We start from the raw sequence: 26,372 nt of genomic DNA, 5'->3' as shown, positions 1-26,372 counted from the left end.
CCTGCACCTCCAAGAGAAACATGGACTAACCTTGTCTACTGTGGACAGGGAAGACCGATGGTTTGAAAGAGGACTGAGAGAGCCCATCTACGTGAAGGTGGAACGTTCATCGCTTAAAGGAGTACCTCCCACGTACAATGCCATCCTTTCGTCCAGAAATCCTAACGACTGTCCTTTTTTCAATTCCAAAAGAATGATACCATACATGGTTTTGGGGGGGCGTGCCGCGAACTTGGGGCATAAATAGTTGATTTTTTTCCACGCCAGTTGAGGCTAGTGAGTCTAAATGAAAGCCTTGTTTTGCGAGAACTCGTGAAGCCTGCTCGGACGTAGAGGCCAAATGTCTTCCGAGACAACCAGAAACGGTCCAGTTGCAATCGGTCCAATGCCCTGAGAAGAATAAATGTAAATTATGATTCAGTGATTTTCAGCATCTTTCCCAATCAGCGTGGTACTTGCACTGACGAAAATCTGAAAATAACCACCCCATCCCCCGTAGAAGTTCAATAGGAAGAAAAATATTGTTTGCAGTGTGCTAGCGAATTTGAACTCAGCCACTCCAAGCATTCTGAGTGTTATGCTATTTAAAATCGCTGGGATTATTGCCTGAAAAACAAAACAATTTTAAAACTGTATCCTAGTTCTCATTGTAACATTTAAATCAATAGAACAAAGTGCGACTGGCTGATGATCAGCTCGGCAGTCCAAACTTTGATGGCGTTTTTTTTTTTTCTCTCTCTCTCTCTCTCTCTCTCTCTCTGGTATCTTTTTAATTGAGTCGAGCAACAGGGGAACATTTTTATGGCTTTATGGTTCCAAGTTTCCAGCTCTCAGCGCAATCCAACGACATCCATATATGACAATGCAAGATATCGAGATGTCTTGCAGATAACGCCGTGCTTTATCATGCTGTGAAGGGAGTGGACTCTCAGGTCAACGTGTTTTTTTGTTGTTGTTTTTATCTATTTGAGCTGCCGTTGCGACATGTAGTGACACGTGCATACACACACACACACACACACACACACACACACTCTAGACCCGACCATAGACATGATCATAGAATTGAATTGATTTGTGAAAGACATATAACAAAACGTAGCCCTGATGAAAGGTACACTCAGGGACGTGGCCAAAGATGGGATCATAGACGTGATCTAGTACATGATCAAATGTCCAGAAATATGTATAAAGACATCATCGTGGACGTGAGATAAATATGATTGAAGACGTGCTCGTAGACATGCCCAAAACACGAACGAAGAAAGTGGCTCGGCGGTGCCAAATTCAGCCGGCGTCACTTAGCAGCATGGCATTTGCTATGCACGTCGATCATGAGTCCACCCGCAAAAAGTCCCGAAAACACTCGAGAAGTCAGCCATTTAGCTTTGTCTTGTGGAGTCTTCCGTCTGAGGACCCGTGCCACGCCTCCCGCTGTTTTACTTGTTGCTTTTTGCTCTTCCCAGCTGGCAGCAACGAGCTCAGCCTATTTTGCTTCCAGGCCAGCAGGGGGGGTCAGCTCAGATGCGGACTTGGCGATTGGAAACGTTCTCGCTCCGATACACTCGGTACTCTTTTTCTCCCGCCAGGAGGTTCACGCTCCATCCCTTGTCACTTCATTCCACCCAATTAGCCACCTGCTCCCGTTTTTTTTCCCGTGGGCCGGCAGCTCCCACCGAAGCCATCTTTATTCCCGACTTTTGCGCTTTTCCGTCCCCTATTCTAAGGGCTGTTTAGCAGAGGTATTAGAAGTACTAAAACTTTGTACTCAAGTCCTTCACTTACGTAAAAGAGTGCAGACGCTGAAATGAAGAAACAAAGTAAAAAAAAATTTTTTTTACTGTCAATTATATAAAATACCCGTTTAACCTGCATTGTGCTCATCGTAGCAAATGAAAACTGGGAAAAAAAACATTTGACATGGATGCGATTTTCCAGATTTGACTGAGAATTTTTGAATGACAAGCTGGTGAGTTTTAGGCTGGTATAACCACAAATCATTCTTGCGGCTAAAATTCTCTTGGAGGCCCTTAAAAGGGAGAAGAAATCCATCTTCTTCGAGATTGAACACACTATAGATCAGCTTGTTAACGAAGCCTGGGGTCATCGCGAGGTTTTCCATGCCATGACGGGAGGCGCTAGCCACCAGCTAGCTCACGAGCGAACTCCAGTTTTTACATGGTGAGGGAGGGGCAACTCATACCGGACTGCAAAGTGCGTCACGTGGCGCCGTTTTAGCCACGGCCCAAAAATCAGGAAAACTAAAATGGCGGAAAACAGTTTCATCGCGACGTCTCCAAAATTCAGTACGACACAGTTCTGTCTTTGCACGTTTTCAGCAATGCTCTCGAAAGCTGTATAGTATAGAAACATCCCTGAATTCAGCTTAGAGGGTCTATAAGTCCAAGTCACCAAGTATTTGTACACTACAGCGGTTGAGTTCCGCCCCGTCGAGGGAAAGGACACAGATGAGTGTTTGCTTGGTTTGACAGCTGCAATCAAAAGTGCTTGCCATATGGCCACTTGGCCAGCGGGCGACGCAGCTGACAGATTTGCCAGCCAGCGGACGGAGGCCTCCTTGTTCTTGTTTGTCCAGTCCACAGAGGACACTAACACGGGAGCAAGAGCCCTCCTTGATGAAGTCTCCATTTTAATTTGCATGCTAATTGCTACTCGATGACCTCCTCGGGGGTTCTGCTCGAGACCACGGACGACGGCGTCTATTCGTGGGACTGGACTGGACTCATTTGGACTCAATCCTACCAGGACCACCTCTGCACTTTCCAATAATGCAGTTAACCAAAGTGCTCAGGGATCGGTTACCAATTGTAATTAGGACTCGAGTCGGTCATGTGACTCATTAGAACGAATCCAAGAGAGATGAAGTGTCTGGCCTGTCAGGTGGTGAGAGGGAGTCTGAAATGAGCTTGCAAGGCGGGTGCGTGATTCAACTTTCAGAACCAGAAGTGGGTGTTCGTACTGGAACGGGTTCGTTTCAGTCGTACGAATTAGCAGTGGTCATAATTGCGGTACTCCCCCTCCCTCTTTGCTTCTTCCTTCCTAACCCCCCCCCCCCCCCGCTCCCCCCCAATTACATGCCCACCTCCTACTAAATTAATTCAGAAAAATAGATTTTGAATACTTTCATGAAATTTATAAACAATTGGGTCCATCTTAGCTTCTTCTCTGGGTGGACATTCGATTTAAACAAGATAAAAGAATGTTAGGGCATGATCTAGATATTTTATAGTTTCTTTTACAGCTACTGTATCCCCCACCCCACCCCACCCTCTTTGCATACACAAAAAAAATATATATATATTTTTTTTTTACTTAAAAATTGTCCATATGTACAGAAGCTTAGATTTAAAAAAATAATAATTTTGCCTGAGTAATTTTTCTGAGGGCTTTGTTTTTTTTAATTATTTGTTTCTGTTTTTCTGAGTATTTTATTTTCTGTTTTTCGTACAAATTCTTTTTCTCAGTTTTTCTGTCAATTCCCCCCCCCCCCCTTTTATGACTATTCCCCCCCCCCCCCCCCTACTTTTCTGAGTAATTTTATTCCTATTTTTCCTGATCATTTCTTTTTTATTGTTATTACTCATTACAAGTGTGCCATTCTTGTTTATAGCGGGCACTCTTGGTTCAAACAGAGTTAAGATTTTGTCCTCCACTAGACGGATGGGAAGCACTAAATCGCTGACGTTTCATCATTGCTTCTGGGCATGACAACAAAGGTTGAAACGGAAACTTTAGAGGATGTCAGTGATGACTTTGCAGGGACTATCAATTGTCTTCCGAGTCAAACATGCAATTGTCTTTGAGAGAAACAAACAAGCATTTGTGCTCCGTCATTGTCATCATCATCCTCCTCCTCCTACAGCCCACTTGAGTGTCTGCCCCCTACAAAAAAGAAGTTTGACATTTGGACGCGCAGCGTGGTAACGTCTAAGGTTATGTCTATTTTCTTTCACCAACTTTCACAATTTTTTTCTCGCCGTTGGTGTGGAGTGGCTGTGAAGCACCGATTCACCCCTCATGATTGTTAGAGACTTTAACAAAGCTAAACTCAACTACAAACTCTCTAAATACATACTCCGATACTACGCAGAATTACGCATACCGTGCTATACCTCGTGCAGCTCTGGGCTCGTCGGATCACTGCTTAATTCACTTAATACCAACGTACAGGCAAAAACTGAAACGTGCGAAGCTGGTGGCGAAAACGGTGAAGATGTGGACCAATGAAGCAGAAATAGAACTTCAAGGCTGTTGAGACTGCATAGACTGGAGTGTCTTTGAAACTTCAACTGGCAGCCTGGATGAATATACAGACAGTGTCACATCCTATATCCGTTTCTGTGAAGAGGTGTGTGTACCAACAAAAACATTTTGCATGTTCAATAACAACAAGCCGTGGTTCACTGCCAAACATCTGCAGCGTCGTCAGGCTTAAGAGGACGCCTATCAAAGTGGGGACAGAGCCCTGTATAATCCCACTAGAAATCAGGTGACAAAAGAAATCGACATCTCAAAGAGAAATTATGCAGAAAAGATGGAAAAAACGTTTACGGCCAATGATTAAATCAGTCTGGTGAGGATTAAAATCGCTAACCAACCACAAGTGACAATCCCCCCCAAGCGCAGAACAAAAGAGGACGAGCTGATGACTTAAACAGCTTGCAGATTTGAAAAGGACACTTTCACACCCCACACCCACCCAACCGCACCACCGACAACCATCACACATCTGACTTCTGCGTTATCCATCCATAAACAGGATGTGAGACGCATCTTCAAACTACAAAAGATGAACAAAGCGGCAGGCCTTGAGACCTTGTGTCCCCATCCTCCCTGAAAGTCTGCGCGCACCAGCTCGCTCCAGTCTTCACACAGATCTTCAATAGATCCCTGGAATTGTGCAAAGTACCATCCTGTTTCAAACGCTCCACCATCATCCCAGTCCCCAAGAAAACTACAATCTCAGGTCTGAATGACTACAGGCCTGTCGCATTGACATCTGTGGTCATGAAGTCCATTGAACGTCTCGTGCTGGACCACCTCAAGAGCGTCACAGGTCCCCTGCTGGACCCTGCGGATGATGCAGTCAACATGGGACTGCACTTCATCCTTGAACACCTCGACGGCGCGGGGACCTACGCGAGGATCCTGTTCGTGGACTTCAGCTCAGCGTTCAACACCATCATACCTGAACTCCTTTCCTACAAGCTTCTCCTACTCAGCGTCTCGCCTGCCATCTGCCAGTGGATTTGCAGCTTCCTGACGGGCAGGACACAGCAGGTCAGGCTGGGGGAGGCCACCTCATCTACACGCACCACCAGCACTGGGGCTCCCCAAGGTTGTGTCTTCTCTCCGCTGCTCTTCTCTCTCGACACAAACGAATGCACCTCAACGCACCCGGCTATCAAAGTCCTGAAGTTTGCAGACGACACCACAGTCATCGGCCTCATCAAAGACGGTGACGAGTCTTCATATCGACAGGAAGCGGAGCAGCTGGAGCTGTGGTGCAGCCGACACGATCTGGAGCTGAACACGCTCAAGACTGTAGAGATGATGGTGGACTTCAGGAGGCATCCCTCACCACAGCTGCCCCTCACGCTGTACCACTGCCCCGTGTCGACCGTCGACCCCTTCGAGTTCCTGGGAATTACAGTCTCCCAAGACCTGACGTGGGAGACCAACGTCAACTCCATCCTCAAAAAGGCCCAACAGAGGATGTACTTCTTGCGGCTTCTGAGGAAGCAGGGCCTGCCACGGGAGTTGTTGAGGCAGTACGACACAGCGGTCATCGAATCAGTCCTGTGTTCTTCCATCACAGTCTGGTTTGGCGCTGCCACAAAAAAAGGACAAACGAATGCAACGGACAATCAGAACTGCCGGAAAAATCGTCGGGACCCCACTACCCACCCTTGAGGACTTGCACGCTGCCAGAACAAAAGACATTCCAACTGCTTCTTCCCTCTTGCCATTAAATTACTAGAGCCTAAGTCACTCTCTGTAGTGTGTTTTTATGTTTTCACGTCTCAAAAGTATTTTTTGTCAAAATGGCTGTCTATTGTTGTACTCGAGCGGCTCCAACTACTGGAGACAAATTCCTTATGTGTTCTTGGCAAATAAAGGGGATTCTGATTGATTCTGAAGATGAATAACACAGATAAAGAAATAAAGCAATTTCATATGCAAGCACTGACAAAAACTCAAATGTTTTGCAATTCAGCGTAATCTATCTGTCATGTACATTAGGTTCAAATCTGGGAGCAATTGGACAAATCTTTCAAATGGACATGCATGACCCAAAGCAAAATGGAAGACTTGCTGTGTGTTTTCAGGTCAAACTGGTTGAATTTTCAAAAAACTGTTGGACGTCTGACAAGAGTCATCAAACTTCATTGCCATGCTCAAGCCACACACACTAATGAGACCAATGGTATCATGTGAAAACTTAATGAACTTGACTGCTGGATATATTGAGGTGCAGTTGTTCGTTTAGAGCTGATGGGGCAGGTGGCTTCCCATAGCCTCACCTGCTGTGTCCTGCCTGTCAGGAGGCTGGCCACGCACATCAATGAGAACACAAATGTTGCACAACTTGGTGTTGCCCGTCCGCTAGTGTAGGATGTTCAAATTTGGCAGCGATGGGGAAAGAATTTGCCTTAGAAGGACCAATGGAAACCTGCCTCAAACCAAAATGGCAGACTTCTTGTGTCTTCTCAGGCATGGCTCTTGAGACTTTTTGTGCGACTACTCATGATAAACATGTCTACCAAGTTTCATGTTGCTAAGTGAAAGTGGCTGTGGGGGGCTAAATTGTTTACTGGAAGCTGTTGGGTCCCACTGAGCCAATCGAGCCTAAAATGGCCTTTTCAAACCAATATGGCAGACTTCCTGTGTCTTTTCAGGCATGGCTTCCTGAGACTTTTCTGTGCAACTACTCATGATGAACATGCCTACCAAATTTCATGTTGCTAAACAAAACTGGCTGTGGGGGCTGAATTCTTTTCTAAATCCTGTTGGGTGCCACTGAGCCAATCGAGCCTGAAATGGCTTTTTTAAACCAATATGGCAGACTTGTGTCTTTTCAGGCATGGCTTCTTGAGACTTTTTTGCACGACGACTCATGATAAACATGCCTACCAAATTCCGTGTTGCTAATTAAAACTGGTTTCGGTGGCTGAATGTTTGTATCATTCTGTTGGGTACCACTGAGCCAACTGAGTTTAAAATGGCCACTTCAAACCAAATGTCAGACTTCTTGTGTCTTATCAGGTCATTTTTAGACTTTTTGTGTGTGTCTACTCATGATAAACATCCCTATCAAATTTCACATTACCAAATGAAACATTCGTAAGCTTGTGGAGTTATTAGAGTTATTTTGTGACTCATTAAACTTCGCCACCATGCCCCCCCCCCCCCACACACACACACGCAATGCCGAACATTTAAATGTTTCACAATTTTGCATCACCCATCTGTCTAATATACATGGTTGGTAAATTGGTAGCAATCGACATTCTACTTCACTGAAGCAACAGTAGTCGCCGATCATATAAAGATGAATTACATGTGACGTGAGGAGACAGTGTGTCCAAACAGAGCTGAAGTCTGTTTATTCTCTCCGCCTGTCATTAAAGCGCATTTAAAGTCAAATGTCTGCCAGTGAGCAGAAAGAGTCTCATAAAGTAATCATTTCAACAGCATTTGGCCGCCAGCTGGCCTTGGCTTTTACTGTAGGACTCGTGCGCTTCTATTGCATTCTGGGAACACATTAAGAGCTAATTGGTTGCAAATGTGTGAAGTGGATCCCTGAACTGATGACCCAAACACAATGACCGTCTCATTGCCTTTTTTCGATGAACTAAACTATACTACTGTAAACAACCCCTCCCCGTGCCCCGCAAAAGTATATTCAAACGCACGTATTGCCATGTAGCTCTTATTTAATCAATCAATCAATCAATCAATCAACCAACCATAAGTTATCGCTGAGTTGCTTGACCTTGACGGAGCTCCTTTTTTTTTTTTTTTTGTTTGTTTCCAGTGCACAAAAACCAAGGTCCATAAATTTGATGTGGAATAATTTGACAAGAATTCCGGCAAAATTGTGTCGGTTCCGCCCCTAGGAATTCGACGAAAATTCTGCCAGTTTCCCTTAGCGACAAGTAATTTGATCGGCATGTCTGTCATGAGAAGACCCACGAATAGAACTCAAGAAGCCATGCCTGAAAAGTCACAGAAAATCTGCCATTTTGTTTTGCGTCGGCCATATTAGACATTTTTGGGAAAGTTCAAGCCCTGAAGCCAACTTCCCCTTAGCAACATGACATTCGGCAGGCATGTCTGTCACGGATAGGTCCACCAAAAAGTTTCAAGAAGCCGTGCCTGAAAAGAAACCAAAAGTCTGCCATTTTGGTTGGGAGCAGCCTTTTTTGAGGGCGTTGCCAGGGATCGTTGCCCCAAAGAATTCGTCGCGCGGGTCCTCGTCGCGCGGGTCCTGAACGTTGAAAAGGACAATTGAGCACTGTGTGAACTGTTTTGTGACGTCTGGACATGAAGAATTTCATTTGCCCCCAGGCCCCGACTCGTCTTTTTTCAGATATACTTTGTTGTGACTGGCTCCTTAAGTCTGAGTCCATTTGATCAAAATCGGTCCGTATTGCATCCTGACCTGGAAACAATGAATAAACGTGCGTCTCTGTGTGAGAAGACAAAATGTTCCACATTTGCTTTATAGAGAGCGTCACTTCATTAACCGTGCCAGTTACGGTAAGAAAATATATAAATAATAAATTTTAAAAGAAAACAACAGCAACAAAAAACCAGCAACAGCTAATTTGTGGTGACTTAATTACCCGTGTAATCCGGCACCATCAGCCGAGCGCCGCATCCATTGTTAAATGTCATATTTGTCTTTGTTGTTCTGTCATTGGGTGGGGGGGGGGGGTGGAATTGGGTGTAATTGAGCTAATGATGGCGATGATGACGAAGTGGTTCACGGGGTTGTCGTGTCTACAGGGCTTCTCTGCATTTATGGTCACATGAGCATCAGCCCCGCAGGCCGCGTGCCGCTGATGGAGGAGCTTGTCACTGACAGGTGAGTACACAAATATAATATGTCCATCCATCCATCCATTTTCTACCGCTTATCCGGGTCGGGTCGCGGGGGCAGTAGCTTTAGCAGGGACGCCCAGACTTCCCTCTCCCCAGCCACTTCATCCAGCTCTTCCGGAGGGATCCCGAGGCGTTCCCAGGCCAGCCGAAGGACGTAGTCTCTCCGGCGTGTCCTGGGTCGTCCCCGGGGTCTCCTCCCGGTGGGACGTGCCCGGAACACCTCACCGTGGACCAAAATTTCCTCGAAGCCGTCCGGAAGTCTTTCTCCATGGCCTCACCGAACTCCTCCCATACCCGAGTTTTTGCTTCAGCGACCACCAGAGCTGCATTCCGCTTGGCCACCCGGTACCCATCAGCTGCCTCAGGAGTCCCACAGGCCAAAAAGGCCCAATAGGACTCCTTCTTCAGCTTGACGGCATCCCTCACCGTTGGTGTCCACCAACGGGTTCGGGGATTGCCGCCACCACAGGCACCGACCACCTTACGGCCACAGCTCCGGTCGGCCGCCTCAGCAATGGAGGCGTGGAACGTGGTCCACTCGGACTCGATGTCCCCAGCCTCCCCCGGAACATGAGCAAAGTTCTGTCGGAGGTGGGAGTTGAAACTCCCAGCAGACCCTCACAATACGTTTGGGCCTGCCACGTCGGACCGGCATCTTCCCCCACCGTCGGAGCCAACTCACCACCAGGTGGTGATCAGTTGACAGCTCCGCCCCTCTCTTCACCCGAGTGTCCAAGACATGCGGCCGCAAGTCCGATGACACGACCACAAAGTCGATCATCGAACTGCGACCTAGGGTGTCCTGGTGCCAAGTGCACGTGTGGACACCCTTATGCTTGAATATGGTGTTCGTTACGGACAATCCGTGACGAGCACAGAAGTCCAATAACAGAACACCGCTCGGGTTCTGATCGGGGGGGGGGGGGCGTTCCTCCCAATCGCGCCCTTCCAGGTCTCACTGTCATTGCCCACGTGAGCATTGAAGTCCCCCAACAGAACAATGGAGTCCCCAGCGGGGGCGCTCTCCAGCACCCCCTCCAAGGACTCCAAAAAGGGTGGGTACTCTGAACTGCTGTTTGGTGCATAGGCACAAACAACAGTCAGGACCCGTCCGCCCCCACCCGAAGGCGGAGGGAGGCTACCCTCTCGTCCACCGGGGTGAACCCCAACGTACAGGTGCCGAGCCGGGGGGCAATAAGTATACCCACACCTGCTCGGCGCAGGTGTGGGTATGGTGTGGAGGCGAGTCCGACTATATCTAGTCGGAACTTCTCGACCTCACACACCAGCTCGGGCTCCTTCCCTGCCAGAGAGGTGACATTCCACGTCCCTAGAGCCAGCTTCTGTAGCCGGGGATCGGATCGCCAAGGTCCCCGCCTTCGGCCACCGCCCCCACTCGCACTGCACCCGACCCCTGTGGCCCCTCCCACAGGTGGTGAGCCCATGGGAAGGGGGACCCCCGTTACCCTTTCGGGCTGTGCCCGGCCACCGGGCGCTCGCCTTCGAGCCCCACCACCAGGCCTGGCTCCAGCGGAGGGCCCCGGTGACCCGCGTCCGGGCAAGGGAAAACGAAGTCCATTGGTTGTCGTCATCATTAGGGGCCTTTGAGCCGTGCTTTGTCTGGTCCCTCGCCTAGGACCTGTTTGTCATGGGTGACCCTGCCAGGGGCAGAAAGCCCCAGACAACTTAGCTCCTAGGATCACTGGGACACACAAACCCCTCCACCACGACAAGGTGACGGCTCAAGGAGGGGTATAATATGTACAGTATGTTATTTGAATGATGTCATAAGATTTAAATATGAATCTCACGTGGGTTAACGAAACTAATAGTCTTCCACTGTGTAGCGTCGATATAGCTGTGTTTAGGAATTCTTTCGGTCGGTAGTGACTTCAGCAGCTTCTATCATGACGTCGAGCCAGTGGGCCATCGACCCGATGTGGGCCGGGCCGGGCCACTGCCTTTTTCAACAAATCATTATTTTGACAAAATTGGTCCTTCCATCTAACTCAACTTTGGCTACAGATGGCTCACAGTACGAAGAAGCAGTAGACGTTCGACGACTTTTGAGATTTTCTTTTTTTTTTTTTAACGGACATTTTAGTTAAATTCCTAATTGTACAAGCTCGCTTATAGCTTTCGCCGTAAATGCAAAAATATTTTCAGTGGCCTACAGGACAGTTTTGACTTACCTATGTATCCTGCCTAGCAACAAGTGAGCAGAAAGCAGCCAGAGCAATTCTGTGCCCGGAGAGAACATGCAAACTCCACACAGGCGGGGCCGGGGATTGAACCCCGCATCCTAAAAACTGTGAGGCGACGCTCTAACCAGTCGTCCACCGTGCCGCGCAGATCATCCAATCTAAATGTTTTCCATTACAAAAAGAATCCCAGTGAATGAATTCTGTGCTTGCGATGGTTTCATGTTTGCGCTGCTGTCGTGGTGGCCTCAGGCTGTCCGCTCTAATGGAGAACAAGCACGTATTCTTTTCCTTCCTTTCTTTCTTTTCGTACACTTTGCAAAACCTCTTTCAGCCTGGAGCCTGTTTCGCTTAAAAGACTGCCGCAATCATGGCCCACTATTTATTTATTTCAGTTCAGCATGATGATAAGTGTGTGTGTGTGGGGGGGGGGGCGCGATAAAGACATGTCGGTCTTCAAAGAAATCAAAGCACGGATGGCACGTTTCACTGGGTCAATGTTTGATCTTTTTTGCTTTTCATTCTTTGTAATGGGTACAAATAATTGCGCACAACTTGAACTTGTTCGTTCGGATCAGGCGACAAAAGTAGTGAGACAAGAAAAGAGAAGAAATTCCAACCATGAAGTGAAAACCTCCAACAGAACCGCAACTGTAGTCTGAAACCGACTTGGCGACTTTAACTTGCGACCTTGACCCTGAATTGAAATCCAAATTTGCAACCCACAGCCTTGATTGAAACCCTAAACAGGGCTCGATATCCTAGTCCGAAACCTTAACCCTTGTTTGAAACTCCGACCGTGGCTTGAAAGCCAAATTGGAAAGCCTAGCCCTCGTTTGAAACCTTACCTGTGGTTTGAAAACCCTACTTTGGCCTCAGAGACGATGCGTCCAGTGGGATTTGGAAATATTCTAAACCAAAATCGCAATAAGAAAGATTGTCCTGAATTCATTCACCGACGTATCAGCACTTTCTCCTCCTCTACCGGCGTCGTCTTTCCACCTTTTTCGCCACGTTTCCCTTCTCCTTGCGCTCCTGCCGCGGGCGCCCTGTCTTTTCCGAACGATTGGTCCCGACGGGGAAGGTCGCGTGTTAACGCAGACAGAAGCTTCCTCGTTTATCATCCCGGCACCTGTGAGTTTTTTTCCCCCCCCGAAAAAAAATCAGCCCCCAAAGCAAAAGAAAAAGAAGAAAGAAGAAAGGAACCCAAACACAGTTTAGAAACCTCACCTTAAAACTTGAGCCCACGCTTAAAACTCTATTTTGAAACGCTAATTCTGTCTTGAAACCTAAACCTTCCACGAAACCTCCCTGAAAGCCCAATTTGGAACCTTAAACCCTTGTTTAAAACCGTAACCCTGTCCGCAAACCCCAGTTAAAACCCTACTTTAATGAAACCCTGATCCTGTTTCGAAATCTAACTTTAACAAAACCGTAAGACTGGGTTTAACCATAACCAGTGGTAATACCGTAAGTGACCCGAACAAGGAAAATGTTTGTACATTTACCAGCCTTTATAATATCATATCTAATACGCGTCGCTTAAATCAGTGGGTAAATAGTCATCATTGATTGTCGGTGTCGCAAGATTTCCTGCCTGTAAAGTTTTTGTGGCGTTTTCCGCACGAAAGTGCGGGAGTAAAGTTCGGCCGCCTCGTTCCGTTACGGCCGTGCCGTAGTCGCGTCTGATCTGCTTGATTGTGGGTGATTGTGTGGCGCGAGCACTTCCAGAGCGCCTTTCATTTCCGTTTTATGAAGTGGCTTTGGGTTGCCACGACAACGGAGCCACAACATTGTCACACCTTATTGAAAAAAAGAAAATCCAAAATTGCTCACTTGAGAGCAACTTTTAGCCCTTTTTAATTCTACTTTTGGAGTTTTGGGTCACAAATGAGGGCGCCCCAAGAATGATTTACAATGTTTTTTTTTAAAGTGCATACCCAAATAAAGAGTCAAGGAATCGTAGCCTTCTTGCTGCAAATACGTCGTCGGCAGGGGAACATTCATGTTTCCGTATAGCTGCAAATGGAAAATGTGTCCTGCGCTCTTCTGCTGTAGCAAACAGTTCACATGAGACAACGATGTCAAAAAAATCATTCGGCTAACGCTTGCTGACAAGCTGCTTCGGGCAAAACACCGCCTGGAGTTCCTCTCTCTTGGTGGAATTGAGATTCGGCGCCAGTGTGTTTATCATCTCATTGACACGGCTAGCGTTAGCCAACTTGCTCGCCGGTGAGCTTTTCATGAATGGGAAAGGGAGGAAGATGCTCGACGGCGTGGAACGCGACCGGAGGCGAACGTGAACGCTTCCTGACGCGCGAGGTTCGCTCGTCGCATCTCAGAGTGGAGTCGCGCTGTGCGTGCAAAACATTACGTTTCGGCGTTTGGAGCGGACATTTGCGAAATAAATGTACTGTGATTGCGTCTTGACGCCACAAAAAGATGACTTATGTTTGAACGAAGCTCCTCAACTCACTTCACAAACAAAGAAACACTCACACCCACGGGCAATTTCGACTTGTCAATTAACCTACCAAGCATGTTTTTTGGGATGTGGGAGGAAACCGGAGTGCCCGGAGAAAACCCACGCAGGCACGGGGAGGACATGCAAACTCCACACAGGCGGGACCGGGGATTGAACCCCGGACCTCAGAACTGTGAGGCACACGCTCTAACCGGTCGCCCACCGTGCCGCCTGGACTGGTCAAGGATGTTTATTTACACAGTAGATATACATTGATACCTTGTAAACATAAATATCATATAGTGGTCCTTTTGCATTGGCAGGAAGGTGGGGAGGGGGTTCCTACTGGAGTAGGGTTTTGTTTTCCTGGGTTTTTGACTATCTTTTCCTGACATCTCTCCCTATCCTTTTTTATTGTAAAAATGTGGGGCAATGTTATTGTAATGTAACAATAACATTGCCCCACATTTACAAATTTATTGTAATGTGGGGCAATGGTGTGAGGGGCCGTTAGGGACATTATTCAGGATTCGATCTCACCCTTACTATTCAAATGCTTTAAAAACCAAATCCCGGTTTCCACCTTGATTTGCAAGTCTAACCTTCCCTAAAAATCCTGTTTAAAGCCCTAATATTGGCTTGAAGCCCTCATTTAAAACCATAAACATTGCTCAAAACCCCTTCTACACTCCAATTATGATGCAATACAGGTCACTGTAATTATGATAGGATCCACTCCAGTTTTTGAAATGGAGCCATCACATGATAATTATGCGTATCTGATTTTTTTCTCCTGTATAACACGCACCCTCAGAGTTGACCCCAAAAGTCTGGAAAACCCTTCTACCTATGTATAATGCGCACCATTGATTTGCTGCTACCCATATGATCAAAACATTGCGTATTATCTGTATTTTATTTGTTTTTTCAAATAATTATTCCGCTTTGTGCATGTGCTAGCGTAATTCAATAATTTTATATATATATATTCATAAGCACACAAAACTCTTCTTTTTTTCTCTCTCGCTCTCTCATTTACTCATGAGGCGAAACGAAAAGGTGTGCACTGTGGAGCAGAAAGTAGTGCCTAAAATATAATGCCAACCGCTGAATGCAGCAGAAGTGAAGCGGCGTTGCTAGCGGTCAGTTGTGGAGATTTAAAAAAAAAAAAAAAAAAAAAAAAAAAAAGTGCGGAGACCTTTGCGGGCATGACGAAAGAGTCGGCGCCAAAAGTGCGTTCCACCAATTAGCAAGTACAGTACAAATTGTGAGTGGCTAGGTGTGAATATAATTTCCATACCACTGAACGTGTTTATTGAGGTTTCACCATTAAAATGTCATCTATTGTGTCGGCTCTGTGATAAAGCTCTCTTTTCAAAATTCAGAGCACAGCATATGAAACATAATCTTGAATTTAATGACAATTGTCTGTTGTCTAGAGTCAGTGCTTCTGAATAAATAAACAAACCCGACCGAGTGATTTAATTAAAGTAGAAGACACAGGAGGAATGCAGACTCGACTTGCTCCACTTTTGTAATTTATTTATTCCAGTGACTTGAGACTTGCTTGTAATTTGCACATATGTGAGTTACTCCCACCTCTGGTTAACGCTCATCTGTTCATCAAACAAAATAACGCAGCTATGCTTACCTTTCATCTTTGAAGTGACAGTTTTACACGCAGCGTAGCACTTTAAATGTCGTATTTTAGAGATGCGGCTCATGGCTTGAGGGGGGAAATAATCATCGTTGCGATGGTAGTAATAACTTGTTCCTATCGCGGTATGAAAACGATCCGATGTTAATCTCACACAAATTGTGCGAGATTAACATCGGATCGTGTGGAGGCACAGCCTATTTTCACAGCTGTCAATCACTCTTTTACTGTTTAGACTGAGGTTCGTTACAGATCCTGCAACAGATCCACATGGAGGCTTCAAGATTATTATAATTGTTTGAATAGTGTTCATTGGCCTGCGGCGGCGATGAGCTGCGCAATTATGACAAAGATGATAATAACAGCCATTTTCGTGTAGTTATTTCTGCCAGAGACGGGGGGGTGACGTCAACTCTGAAAGAGCCTCATATTATTCCAAGGAATTTAATTATTTCTAATCTTTTTAGTTGAAATTAAAGCAATGTCGCATATCAGACATAGACTGTCATCAGAAGTCATGTTATTTTAGGGTCTTATACATGATGATGGACTGCGTTTCAAACTGTAAAGGCCTTTTTCGCATTGGTTTTTTTTCGCACAGCGCCGTCAACCAACCCATTCATTGTCTAAGTGCTGCCGCGACGTTCTGCAGACAGAGGGCGGAAGAGTCGCCGAGAATTGCAGTGAGGAGCCAGAAGAAATTGTTTACACACATCAAACAGCACAATAGGCCGGGCAAAACAAGTAGTTGTTAATAATTATATCATTTGATTACGGGTGGATTTAGCCACGGTTGTCAGCAAATCTGAAAACCGTTTCATTAGTACTCAAATATAATTTGAGTTCTGCCAACTTACATCTTTATCTCCATTGCAGCGCTGTGCATATGTTGCGGATTGCTTTTCTCCTGGCGTCTTTTGAATGCGCGCAACCCTTTCTACAGCGAGGAGCAGAAAACGTAAACACCACTTTACATTTTGCAAACGCAGACCACGTGGCTTGAAACCCTTCTTTAAAACCCTAAACATTGTTTAATACTCTCATTTAAAACCCTAACACTTGTTCAGACCTTACTTTTAAATTCTCAGCATTGCTTCAAACCCTAAATTAGAAACCCTAACGCTTGTTAACCCTGACGTGAAACCCTAATATAAAACTGTGCCTAGAATCCCGACATAGAAATCCCCGAACCTTGTTTGAGACCGTAGACTGTCTTTCAAAATCCTAACTTTGACTTGAAACCCAACTGTAAAACCTTGAACCTAGTTGAAACCACTATTTTGAACCCTAAAACGTGGTCAAAACCTACTTTGAAACCTTCACCGTTCCTTGAAACAATGATTTCAAACCCTAACCCTTTTTAACCCTTACGTTAAAGCCTAAATAACTGTGAAATCCAAACAGAGCCTAAAAACTGTACTTTTGAACCCTGGAAATTGTTTGAGACTCCTAATTGAAACTGTAAAACTCGTTGACCCTACATTTAAACCCTAACCCTGGCTTGAAACCCAAATTTGAAACTCTAACCCTCTTTTAAAACCCAAACCCTGACATGAAACCCAACTTTGAAAGCCTAAAGCCTGAAGCTGGCTGCAAACCCTCATTTCAAACCCTACCTTGCAACCGTCACAGCGCATATCGATTCCTGTCGGCTCTCCGTGTCCTTTCTTTGCTGCGTGCCCCCGAGTTACCATGGAAATGACACATTTTCTAGTCCCAATTTGTTTACTGGGCTTTTGGAAATTCCCGCCTAGCAACAAGTGACACCTGTGTGACGTGACCAAATCAAACGAGTTATCTTTCATGCTAACACGGCCTAGCTCCGGGGCCGTCGTCCCTGCTTTTTTTTAATTCTCGCATCTGAAAGCGTCGCTCAACGCACCATTTGCGTTCATTGTGATTATTGGGCCACGACGGGCATCGTGACCCCGCCGCGCACCCTGACACATCGGCTCAGCGAAAGTCTCGCGGCGCTCTCACGAGGCGTGCGCTTTGATCAGCGGCAGAAAACCTACCAAACGCCATTACTTTGATCTTCACTTTGGTGCCTAGCGACACTTTCGCGTGCTCGTTAGCGCCGCATGTGAAGTGTCTTGCGAAGTCTGTTTTCAATCCACGTTTAACACCCTACTTTGAATTTCAAACCCCAGTTTTCAAACCTAATTTGGAACCCTAACCCAGACATGAAACCCTAACTTGAAACCCTAATCCCTGTTTAAAACCCCATTTCTGTCTCGAAACCTTAATCTGAAAAGCGAACCCTCGATGAAGTCCACATTTTGAAACCCTGCTTTAAAAACCGTCATTTCAAACCCTAACTTGATACCTTAACTTCTAATTGAAAACGACCCTACTTTTCAACTTCAACATCCCTAAAAACCCAACTTTGAATCCTTAACCGTCTTTGATGTGCTCGTTAACGCAGCCGCGTGCGAGAGCCTTAAGTCTATTTTCAAACCCAGTTTCGAAGCGGTTTCATCGGTTAGCGCAGTGATTGGCAGAAAAAGAAGGGGTGGGGAAGAGAGTTGTTGCTGACCTGTTTGTGTGGTTGTTTCCATAGCAACAGCATGCCAAAGCGGATGGCCCTCATCTGCTTCCTGTCTCTGGTCATGGCGATGAGCATCCTGGGAAACCTGCTGGTCATGGTGGCTGTCTGCAAGGACAGACAACTCAGGTAGCACGCCTTTTGACTCTACAAGCTTCTATTTGTTTGTTTTTTGTTTGTTTGTTTGTTTGTCTGTCTGTCTGTCTTACCCGCGCACCTACAGTGAAGCGTGGCGGTGGCAGCAACAAGCTCTGGAGAAGTTTGACTTCTGCTGGAACTGGGTCTTAGCCAAGGTGGAGGGAATTATGAACAGTTCCAAATGGCGGTCAATGTTAGCCCAAAAAACGTCTGCAAGAAAGCAAAAAAATGTAAGGAAAAGCCGACCAGAACATCTGAACTTTGCTTATATACGGTATAATTAGGACGCTATACAACTCAGGCTCCAATTAACCACCGACGGTCATTTGAGTATCTTTAAATTAACTGTGTGTGTGTGTGCGTGCGTGCGTGTGTGTAGATTTAACAAGATGAGTAGTCATTGTGAGGTCACATGGTCCTGTGGGAGAAAGCTGTCACATCAATTGTCACTTCGTTCTTCTCTTCACCTCCATTTTCTCTTGGCGTGTCATTTCCTGTTAAGATGGCGGTCACTTCGTGTCCTTGTGTGTGTGTGTGTGTGTGTGTGTGTGTGTTTGTGCCACCTTTGATTTTGGGTTGGAAACATGACGTTTAAAAGAGGCGTAGTGGGGCGAACATGGCGGCAGGTGCGTGTCACACGTGCGGATGAAAGTGGCGTGCGCGCTGTGTACGCACAGGGAAAGTGTGCTGCGGCGTCTGGCCTCCCCCAGGGGGAGAACAATGACACACCATCTTGGTGTTGTCTTGCCTCGTTGCCTCTCAGTCCACCAGAAAACATACACACACACACACACACACACACACTCATGCAATGCGTGTGTTTTATATGACAGTGTTTGTTTGTTTTTTCATAAAAAAATAATATTTTTTTTAAATATTAGTCAATTATGAAGAGGCATCAGGGGACATTTTATTTCATTTTATAAGTTTGATTCGTGTATTGATTTAAAATACAGAAGATCATTTTTTTAAAAATCGAATTGTTAACTGTTACTGTTTTTATTGAATTTAATGAGATGTGAGGTGAGGTGTAGTGTATTCACTTGGGATGAAAATGCATTAGAAAATGAAAATGTAGCAATGTATTAGAATTTTGTATTAGAAATTTGACTTACATGATTACATTCATAAAATAAAATAAAAATGCATTCTGGTTTTTTTTTTAATTCAAATTTTAATGTAGCTTGAGGTGAGTCACTGACGGCGAAGGGCTACACTCGCCTGACTTTGATGCGGGCAGCGCGGGTTCAGTTCCCACTCGGTGACGGTGTGAATGTGAGCGCGAATGGTTGTCCGTGTCTATATGTGTCCTCCGACTGACCGGCGACCAGTTCAGGGTGTCGTCCGCCTGTCGGCCGGGATGGGCTCCAGCGACCCTCACCAGGATAAGCGGTGTTGAAAATGGATGGATGGATGTAATTTGAGGCTATTTTTTTACAGATGGTTTGAATTCATTTAAAAAGATGTTCTCTTGTTTTTTTTTTTGTATATGTAGCAGCTCTTAGTTTGTCCATCCTGCAGTGAGGGGGAATTTTATTTTATGCTTTTTATTTTAAAAAACAAAACAAAAACGTCTAACATTCAAATATACTTTCATTCTGCTGCCTTCATAAAAAGCTGCAGCATTTGAGTAAGAAGCAAAAAGCTTGGCGTGGGCGTGCATTTTGTTAATAGCAGCCTCGCATTGCACGTGACTCAGCATTTCGGCCTACGTGAGTCAGGGTTGCGTCACTGGAGGGCTCGTTTGCGCCAAGACCCCCGCGAGCCGCTCTGTATTGTTAACACTGACCAAAGAGTGACAATAAACGCACACCGAAAAGCACGTGACATCATTTGCGCGCGTCCTCGGCAGGAAAATCAAGACCAACTACTTCATCGTGTCGCTGGCCTTCGCCGACCTGCTGGTGTCGCTGCTGGTGATGCCGTTCGGCGCCATCGACCTGGTGCACCAGCAGTGGATCTACGGCGAGACCTTCTGCCTGGTGCGCACCTCGCTGGATGTGCTGCTCACCACCGCCTCCATCATGCACCTGTGCTGCATCGCCCTCGACAGGTCAGCACTCGGCGGCTCAACGCTCGTCTCGTCTTCTCTCTCTGTTTTATGCCCAAATAAATCAAAAGCATTTTATGTCCAAAAAATGGTGGGAGGGGGGGGGGGGGGGCAGCAAATATAGGCAGGAATTTATCAGAAACAAAGAAATAAGAGTGCAATTATGCCTCAAGAAATCCAAAGTCAAAAGCAAGTGCTTTTGAAAAGAGAGAAAGAAAATACACATTTATGCTCGAGGAAATCTAAACTAAATTGATGCAATACCATTCAAGAACGGCAAAAGTAATAAATGAGCATTTATTCTGAATAACTGCTAAATCAAATTCCTGATGTCTTTTCATTTCCAAGGCTGTCCCCGTTGTGCTCCCGACTTACGTCTGCTCTTGGATTGTACAAACGATCTGTTAGCAATTATAGTCTCAGATCTCGAGAGGCGATGCCCTCTGTTCCGATTTCAAGAGTTGAACTTGAGGGGATTAAAAAAAAAAAAAAAAAAAGGCTTTCTCATGCTTTGCTTCACTTTCCTGGAAAAGCCTTTAAAAAAAGGCCCAAATTAAAGAACTTGTTTCCTCACCTGCTTTATAAAACCATCATTGAAGTTTTATTTGATATACTTGCTGATTAAAAATCAATTAAATTTGGCAGTGTCGTTGAAACTTTTTTCTCTTGGTGTGTCAGATTGATGAGACATTTTTATTGTGACTTTGCAGGGACTTTATTGTGATAGTCTGAAATTGCATGCCGCTATCTTGGCAAAAGAGATTGCTGATTTGAATGAGAACCCTGATTAAAGAAATAAATGCACATAAAGATCACGAGCAGTCATGTGCAGTGAAATAAAAACACTGATTTATAGTCAAACAAATCACAAGATGATTTTTCTCCTAAGAAATTAAAACGGGATTCATGTTAACAAAAAAAAAAAAAAAAAAAAAAAAAAAAAAAGAAATTGAAGAGCAGATTCATTCCCAAAGAAATCAACCGGATTCACCGATTTTCAAAGATCATTCACAGGTCAAGCCCTCCAAAATCGAGAGGATTCATCCTCAAAGAAATCAACGAGTATATGACAAACACAAAAGCCGATTTATGCCCCAAGAAATCAAGAGGAAATGTATGCCCAAAGAAATAAAAACTGATTCATTCTTAAAGAAATCAAAAGTGGATTTATGACCTAAGAAATTCAAAACAGGCTTCATGCAAAATAAATCAATAAATAAATGTATCAATCAAGAGCGGATGTACTGTAGTGCCAAAGAAATCAAGTTGATTTATGCTCGAAATCAAAAGAGGATTTATGTTGAGAGGGCTCGACGCTGGCCTGTACATCGCGCGGCCGCCTCCGCGTCCCCGGAACCTTCTGTCGGCAATTCATTGTGAGGTAATCGCTTTTGGTTGGCCCCCGCAGGACCCCCCGCGCTGGTCATCGTCACAACGTGTCTCCTCCCCTCTCTCGCCGGCTTTTTCTTCATTATACTTCCATGTGTTTCTCGCCGGTTAGTCACGCTAACCGCCACCTCGCGCGGCACATGTATGCGCGATGTCGACGTCGTGCGATTAATGCGATCTCTCCTCTCACCGGCTGGTCGCGCTAATAACTATCGCGTTGGAAGGAACGCGGAAGTGAAGACTCGGGCTGCGGTTAGGCCATTTTGCAGCGGTGGGATTTTTGCGGTGCACTCAAAATTTCCCGTTAGCTTCTCCTGCTAGCGTAGCTCACGTTTGTGTCCCTCATTTGAGAGTTGCGCCCGCTTTACATTGGCAAACTTCTCTGCTGCGGTGGGTTTTATTTAGGTGACCTTGATGTGCGTGCTAAAACATTAATGAAGCGTTGATGCTGCCCCCCAGGTCAAATCCGTTTACAGGACAGTAATTAGCGCTGCCTAGCGAATGGCCTCAGGTTGTATCGGGGCACCTTGGAGAGATGAACCAAAGTTGTGTCTCTCTCAGTGGGCGTCCATGTCGTTTTGATCCGCATTTGTCTCCTTGCGAGCGCCTTTGAAGGCAACATGCAGACGCCTTTGTGGATCGTTGATGTGGGACTTACGCATGCAGGGCTTGAAGTGTCCTTTTTTGGCTCACCAGCCACTGTGGCTCGTGGTTTCCCAGAGTTACTAGCCACTCAGCATTTCTACCCACCAGAATTGTGTTGTTGGATAGTCAGGGCTCTTTGCGACCAACTTTATAGTTCATGTGATACAGATGTCATCTTCAGAGTCCAGGTGTGCTCCAAATATGATACACATATAGTCCAATACTTGGTCCAGATTTGATCTTTATAGATTTGATCGACTTGATTTGATCGAAATGCAGTCTACACGTCGCCCTGTGTTCAACATCCGCGTTTGTTGAGCACTCGCTCTCGGTCACGGCTTTGTCCCGTCGTAGCGCACGGAGCGCTTTGTTGTATGAAGACGAGGAGACGCGCCAAGTCCGCTGTTTGCGTCGCAGCCTTCACAATCAAACAGAAAGAGCGCCGCGTGTCGCCCGCGGCGGCGAGAAGATAACAGGATGGGAAACACAGAAGAAACCAAAAAAAATGGGAGAAGTCAAGTGAGCAGCTGCGCCACAAAACGTCTCCTTCCTTCCAAAAAACAGCAACGGAGGAATGAGGGAATGAAGACGGACGTCGAGCTGCAAAAGAGCAGAACGAAGACACGCCGCGTGCTCCAATATCATAAAACATTTGGAGCTTTTTTTTTTTCTTCCTGTTTGTTTGTTTTTTTTAGTTGCGCTACTACTGCAATTTATGGAGTCTTGACATGCGTGCTGTCTCACAGAAGAAACTTACACGAGCGCGTACACTGTAGGAATTAGTATGATATCGTTCGTATGGCAACAACGACACAGATGAATAATGCTGTTAAATGACATGCAGTATATCCGCATATTCTAACATCTTCATGTAGTCCAGATGTGGTCGTCATATCATCTACGTATGTAGAGATCCAGATCGATCCACATACGGTATAGTCCATATGCGATCCGGATTTGATCCACATAGACTCTATACACGGTCCAGATTTGATCTACATCTCGTCTATATTTGGTCCAGATGTGATATCAATATAGTGTAGATGCGGCCCAGTTGTGATCTACATATAATCTACTTGCGGCCCGATCTTCATATTCTCGACAAAACCATCTAAATGTGATCCAGGTTTGATCCAGATATAGTCTATACATGGTCTATATTTGATCTACATCAGATCTGATCGTCATATAGTCCAGTTGTAAGCCACATACAATTTATATGTGATCTAGTTTTAATCATTCTCCATCTCGTCGACATGTGATCCAGATTGTATCCATGAGCTACATGTGGTCTACATGTGGTCCAGATTTAGAGTAGTCTATATATACTCTGAAATCTACATAGACATATTTGGTCCAGATGTGATCCTCATATAGTCCATATTTGGTCCAGATATGACATAGATGTGGAGCCAGTCCACATTGAATCCACATACAGTCCAAATGTGATCCAGATCTGATCTACAGCTAGTTTACCTGTGGACCAGATTTGATCTTCAAATAGCCTAGCTCTGGTCTAGAATGTAAATCCACATATAGTCCCCACGTGATCCAGGTTTGGTCTCCACCCAGTCAAATCGCGATCCAGATGCGTTCTTCGTGCGGTTTACAACTGGTCGACGTGTGACGTGAAGCTTCAAACTCAGCGGACGACAAAGTTGTGGGAGAGCAGACGCCGGGCTGTTGTCGGGGGTTTCCAATCAATACTCGTCAATAGTCACTCATAAACAGGAAGTGGGGTCAGCACACTGATGGATTAAAGATCACTAATTGCGTCAGGCAACGCAATCCTTAATGGAAGCAAATGTTCAGTTGGTGAGTCTGCATTTGGGGATCCAGCATTGTTTTTTCCAAGATCTAGTTTATATTTAATACAGAGCACTTGCACAATCAATGTGTCGTCGCCAAGCCTGAACTCTGCCTAGCAACAAGCACGTGCCATAACCGGGACTCGCGCAAGCCGAGCCTTTTATATCCTTGTTGCTAGCATCCAGAACATGTGTACGTCGTTCTATAATAAACGTTTACACTTGTTGGGATTGTGTTTTTTTTTTTTTTTTTTTTTTTTTACTTTTTTAATCCATTATCTTTATGCCGCGTCTGTGTCGCAGGTACTACGCCATCTGCTGCCAGCCTCTGGTGTACCGCAACAAGATGACGCCCACGCGCGTGGCGCTGATGATCGGCGGCTGCTGGGTGATCCCCGCCTTCATCTCCTTCCTGCCCATCATGCAAGGATGGAACGCCATCGGCATCGACCACGTGGTGAGCGGGCACGCGCCCGCCGCATCCTGTTGTGCTCGCTTACCGTGCCCTTCGTCATACTGACGAATACCGACATCTTGGGATTTGTTTTTCGTAAGATTGCCAAACTTTTTTTCGTGGAAAAAAAAAAGGTATTTTCTTGGAAAATTGGGCGGGGGGGGAATTCAGATTTTATTGATTTTTTTCATCATAAGAGTTTCTTCTGCGCTAGCTCAAGCATTAAAACTTCATTCTCAGGATAGTTTTTTTATGATTATTATTTTTGTAAAAATAAATATGACATTCTCATAAGATTATGGCTTTTTTCTTCCGCAAATGCAATATTATTTGTATTGCAATTTTAATGCTCTGAGTATTTTTCTTTTTCTTTTTTTTTCTTTTTTTATAAATATAACTTCATAATCATAATATTACAACTTTTTCGGACAACGTTAAAATGTCTTATTTTATTTTTATGATTGCAACATTATCCTTGTGAGACAGCAATTTTTTTATCTTGTAAGATTTAAAATCTAAAAGAAAATTGTGGTAAGATTATAATGAATGAACGCTTACAAATTCTATTAATTGACTTTATTCCTGTAAGATTCTCAAAAGAAAATTCTAGAAAAGTGGGAATTTATTTCTGTTAGACTGACAATTTGTATGACAAATATTCGTAAGATTCAACTTTTTTTTTTTTTCTCTCGGAAAAATACATTATTACCGTACGATTGCTTTTTTTATTATTTTTATTTTTTTCCCCATCACAAAAATGTGACATCACTTTTTCAAGATTGCAACTTTTTCACGTGTAAAAATAAAGCATTTTATGCCTCTGGGATGCCGACGGGTACCGGCTGGCCAAGCGAAAGGCGGCTTTGGTGGTCGCTGAAGCAAAAACTCGGGCAAGGGAGGAGTTCGGTGAGGCCACGGAGAAAGACTTCCGGGCGGCTTCGAGGAAATTCTGGTCCACCGTCCGGCGTCTCAGGAGGGGGAAGCAGTGCACCACCAACACCGTGTATAGTGGGGATGGGGCGCTGCTGACCTCGACTCGGGACGTCGTGAGTCGGTGGGGAGAATACTTCGAAGACCTCCTCGACTCCACCGGCACGCCTTCCCATGAGGAAGCAGAGTGTGGGTTCTCTGAGGCGGGCTCTCCTATCTCTGGGATTGAGGTCACCCAGGTGGTTAAAAAGCTCCTCGGTGGCAAGACCCCGGGGGTGGATGAGATTCGCCCGGAGTTCCTAAAGGCTCTGGATGTTGTGGGCCTGTCCCGGTTGACACGCCTCTGCAACATCGCGTGGACATCGGGGACAGTGCCTCTGGATTGGCAGACTGGGCTGGTGGTCCCCCACCGGAGGGTGTGTTCCAACTACAGGGGGATCACACCCCTCAGCCTCCCTGGTAAGATCCGTTCAGGGGTGCTGGACAGGGGAAGTCGAATCTCAGATTCAGGAGGAGCAGTGTGGTTTTCGTCCTGGCCGTGGAACAGTGGGCCAGCTCTACACCCTCGGCAGGGTCCTCGAGACTGCATGGGAGTTCGCCCAACCAGACTACATGTGTTTTGTGGACTTGGAGAAGGCGTTCGACCGTGTCCGTCGTGAAGTCCTGCGGTGGGTGCTTCGGGAGTATGGGGTACCGAACACCCTGATACGGGCTGTTCGGTCCCTGTACGACCGGAGTCAGAGTTTGGTCCGCATATCCGGCAGTAAGTCGGACTCGTTTCCGGTGAGGGTTGGACTCCGCCAAGGCTGCCCTTTGTCGGCGATTCTGTTCATAACTTTTATGGTCACGATTTCTAGGCGCAGCCGAGGCGTAGAGGGGGTCCGGTTCGGTGGCCTCAGTATTGCATCTCTGCTTTTTGCAGATGATGTGGTTCTGTCTGGCTTCATCAAGCCGCGATCTCC

The 26,372-nt window shown here is 45.7% G+C and overlaps 1 protein-coding gene across 6 annotated transcripts in view; it reads left to right on the top strand.

The window, feature by feature from the left end:
* Positions 1–26,372, top strand: part of htr4 (5-hydroxytryptamine receptor 4) — a 53,463-nt gene that overhangs the window by 12,896 nt on the left and 14,195 nt on the right. For 4 of the 6 annotated variants that reach the window (XM_061685681.1, XM_061685677.1, XM_061685675.1 and 1 more), the window contains exons 2-5: positions 9,034–9,112; positions 18,012–18,125; positions 19,987–20,187; positions 24,330–24,483. In XM_061685681.1, coding sequence (XP_061541665.1) covers positions 9,057–9,112; positions 18,012–18,125; positions 19,987–20,187; positions 24,330–24,483 — 525 coding nt within the window. In that variant the 5' untranslated portion in view covers positions 9,034–9,056. The other 2 variants (XM_061685679.1, XM_061685680.1) reach the window with 2 other exon arrangements.

This window comes from Phycodurus eques, chromosome 9 (assembly GCF_024500275.1).
Source record: "Phycodurus eques isolate BA_2022a chromosome 9, UOR_Pequ_1.1, whole genome shotgun sequence".
In the NCBI taxonomy this organism is placed as follows: Eukaryota; Metazoa; Chordata; class Actinopteri; order Syngnathiformes; family Syngnathidae; genus Phycodurus; species Phycodurus eques.
This window is presented reverse-complemented; position numbering and strand designations above follow the sequence as displayed.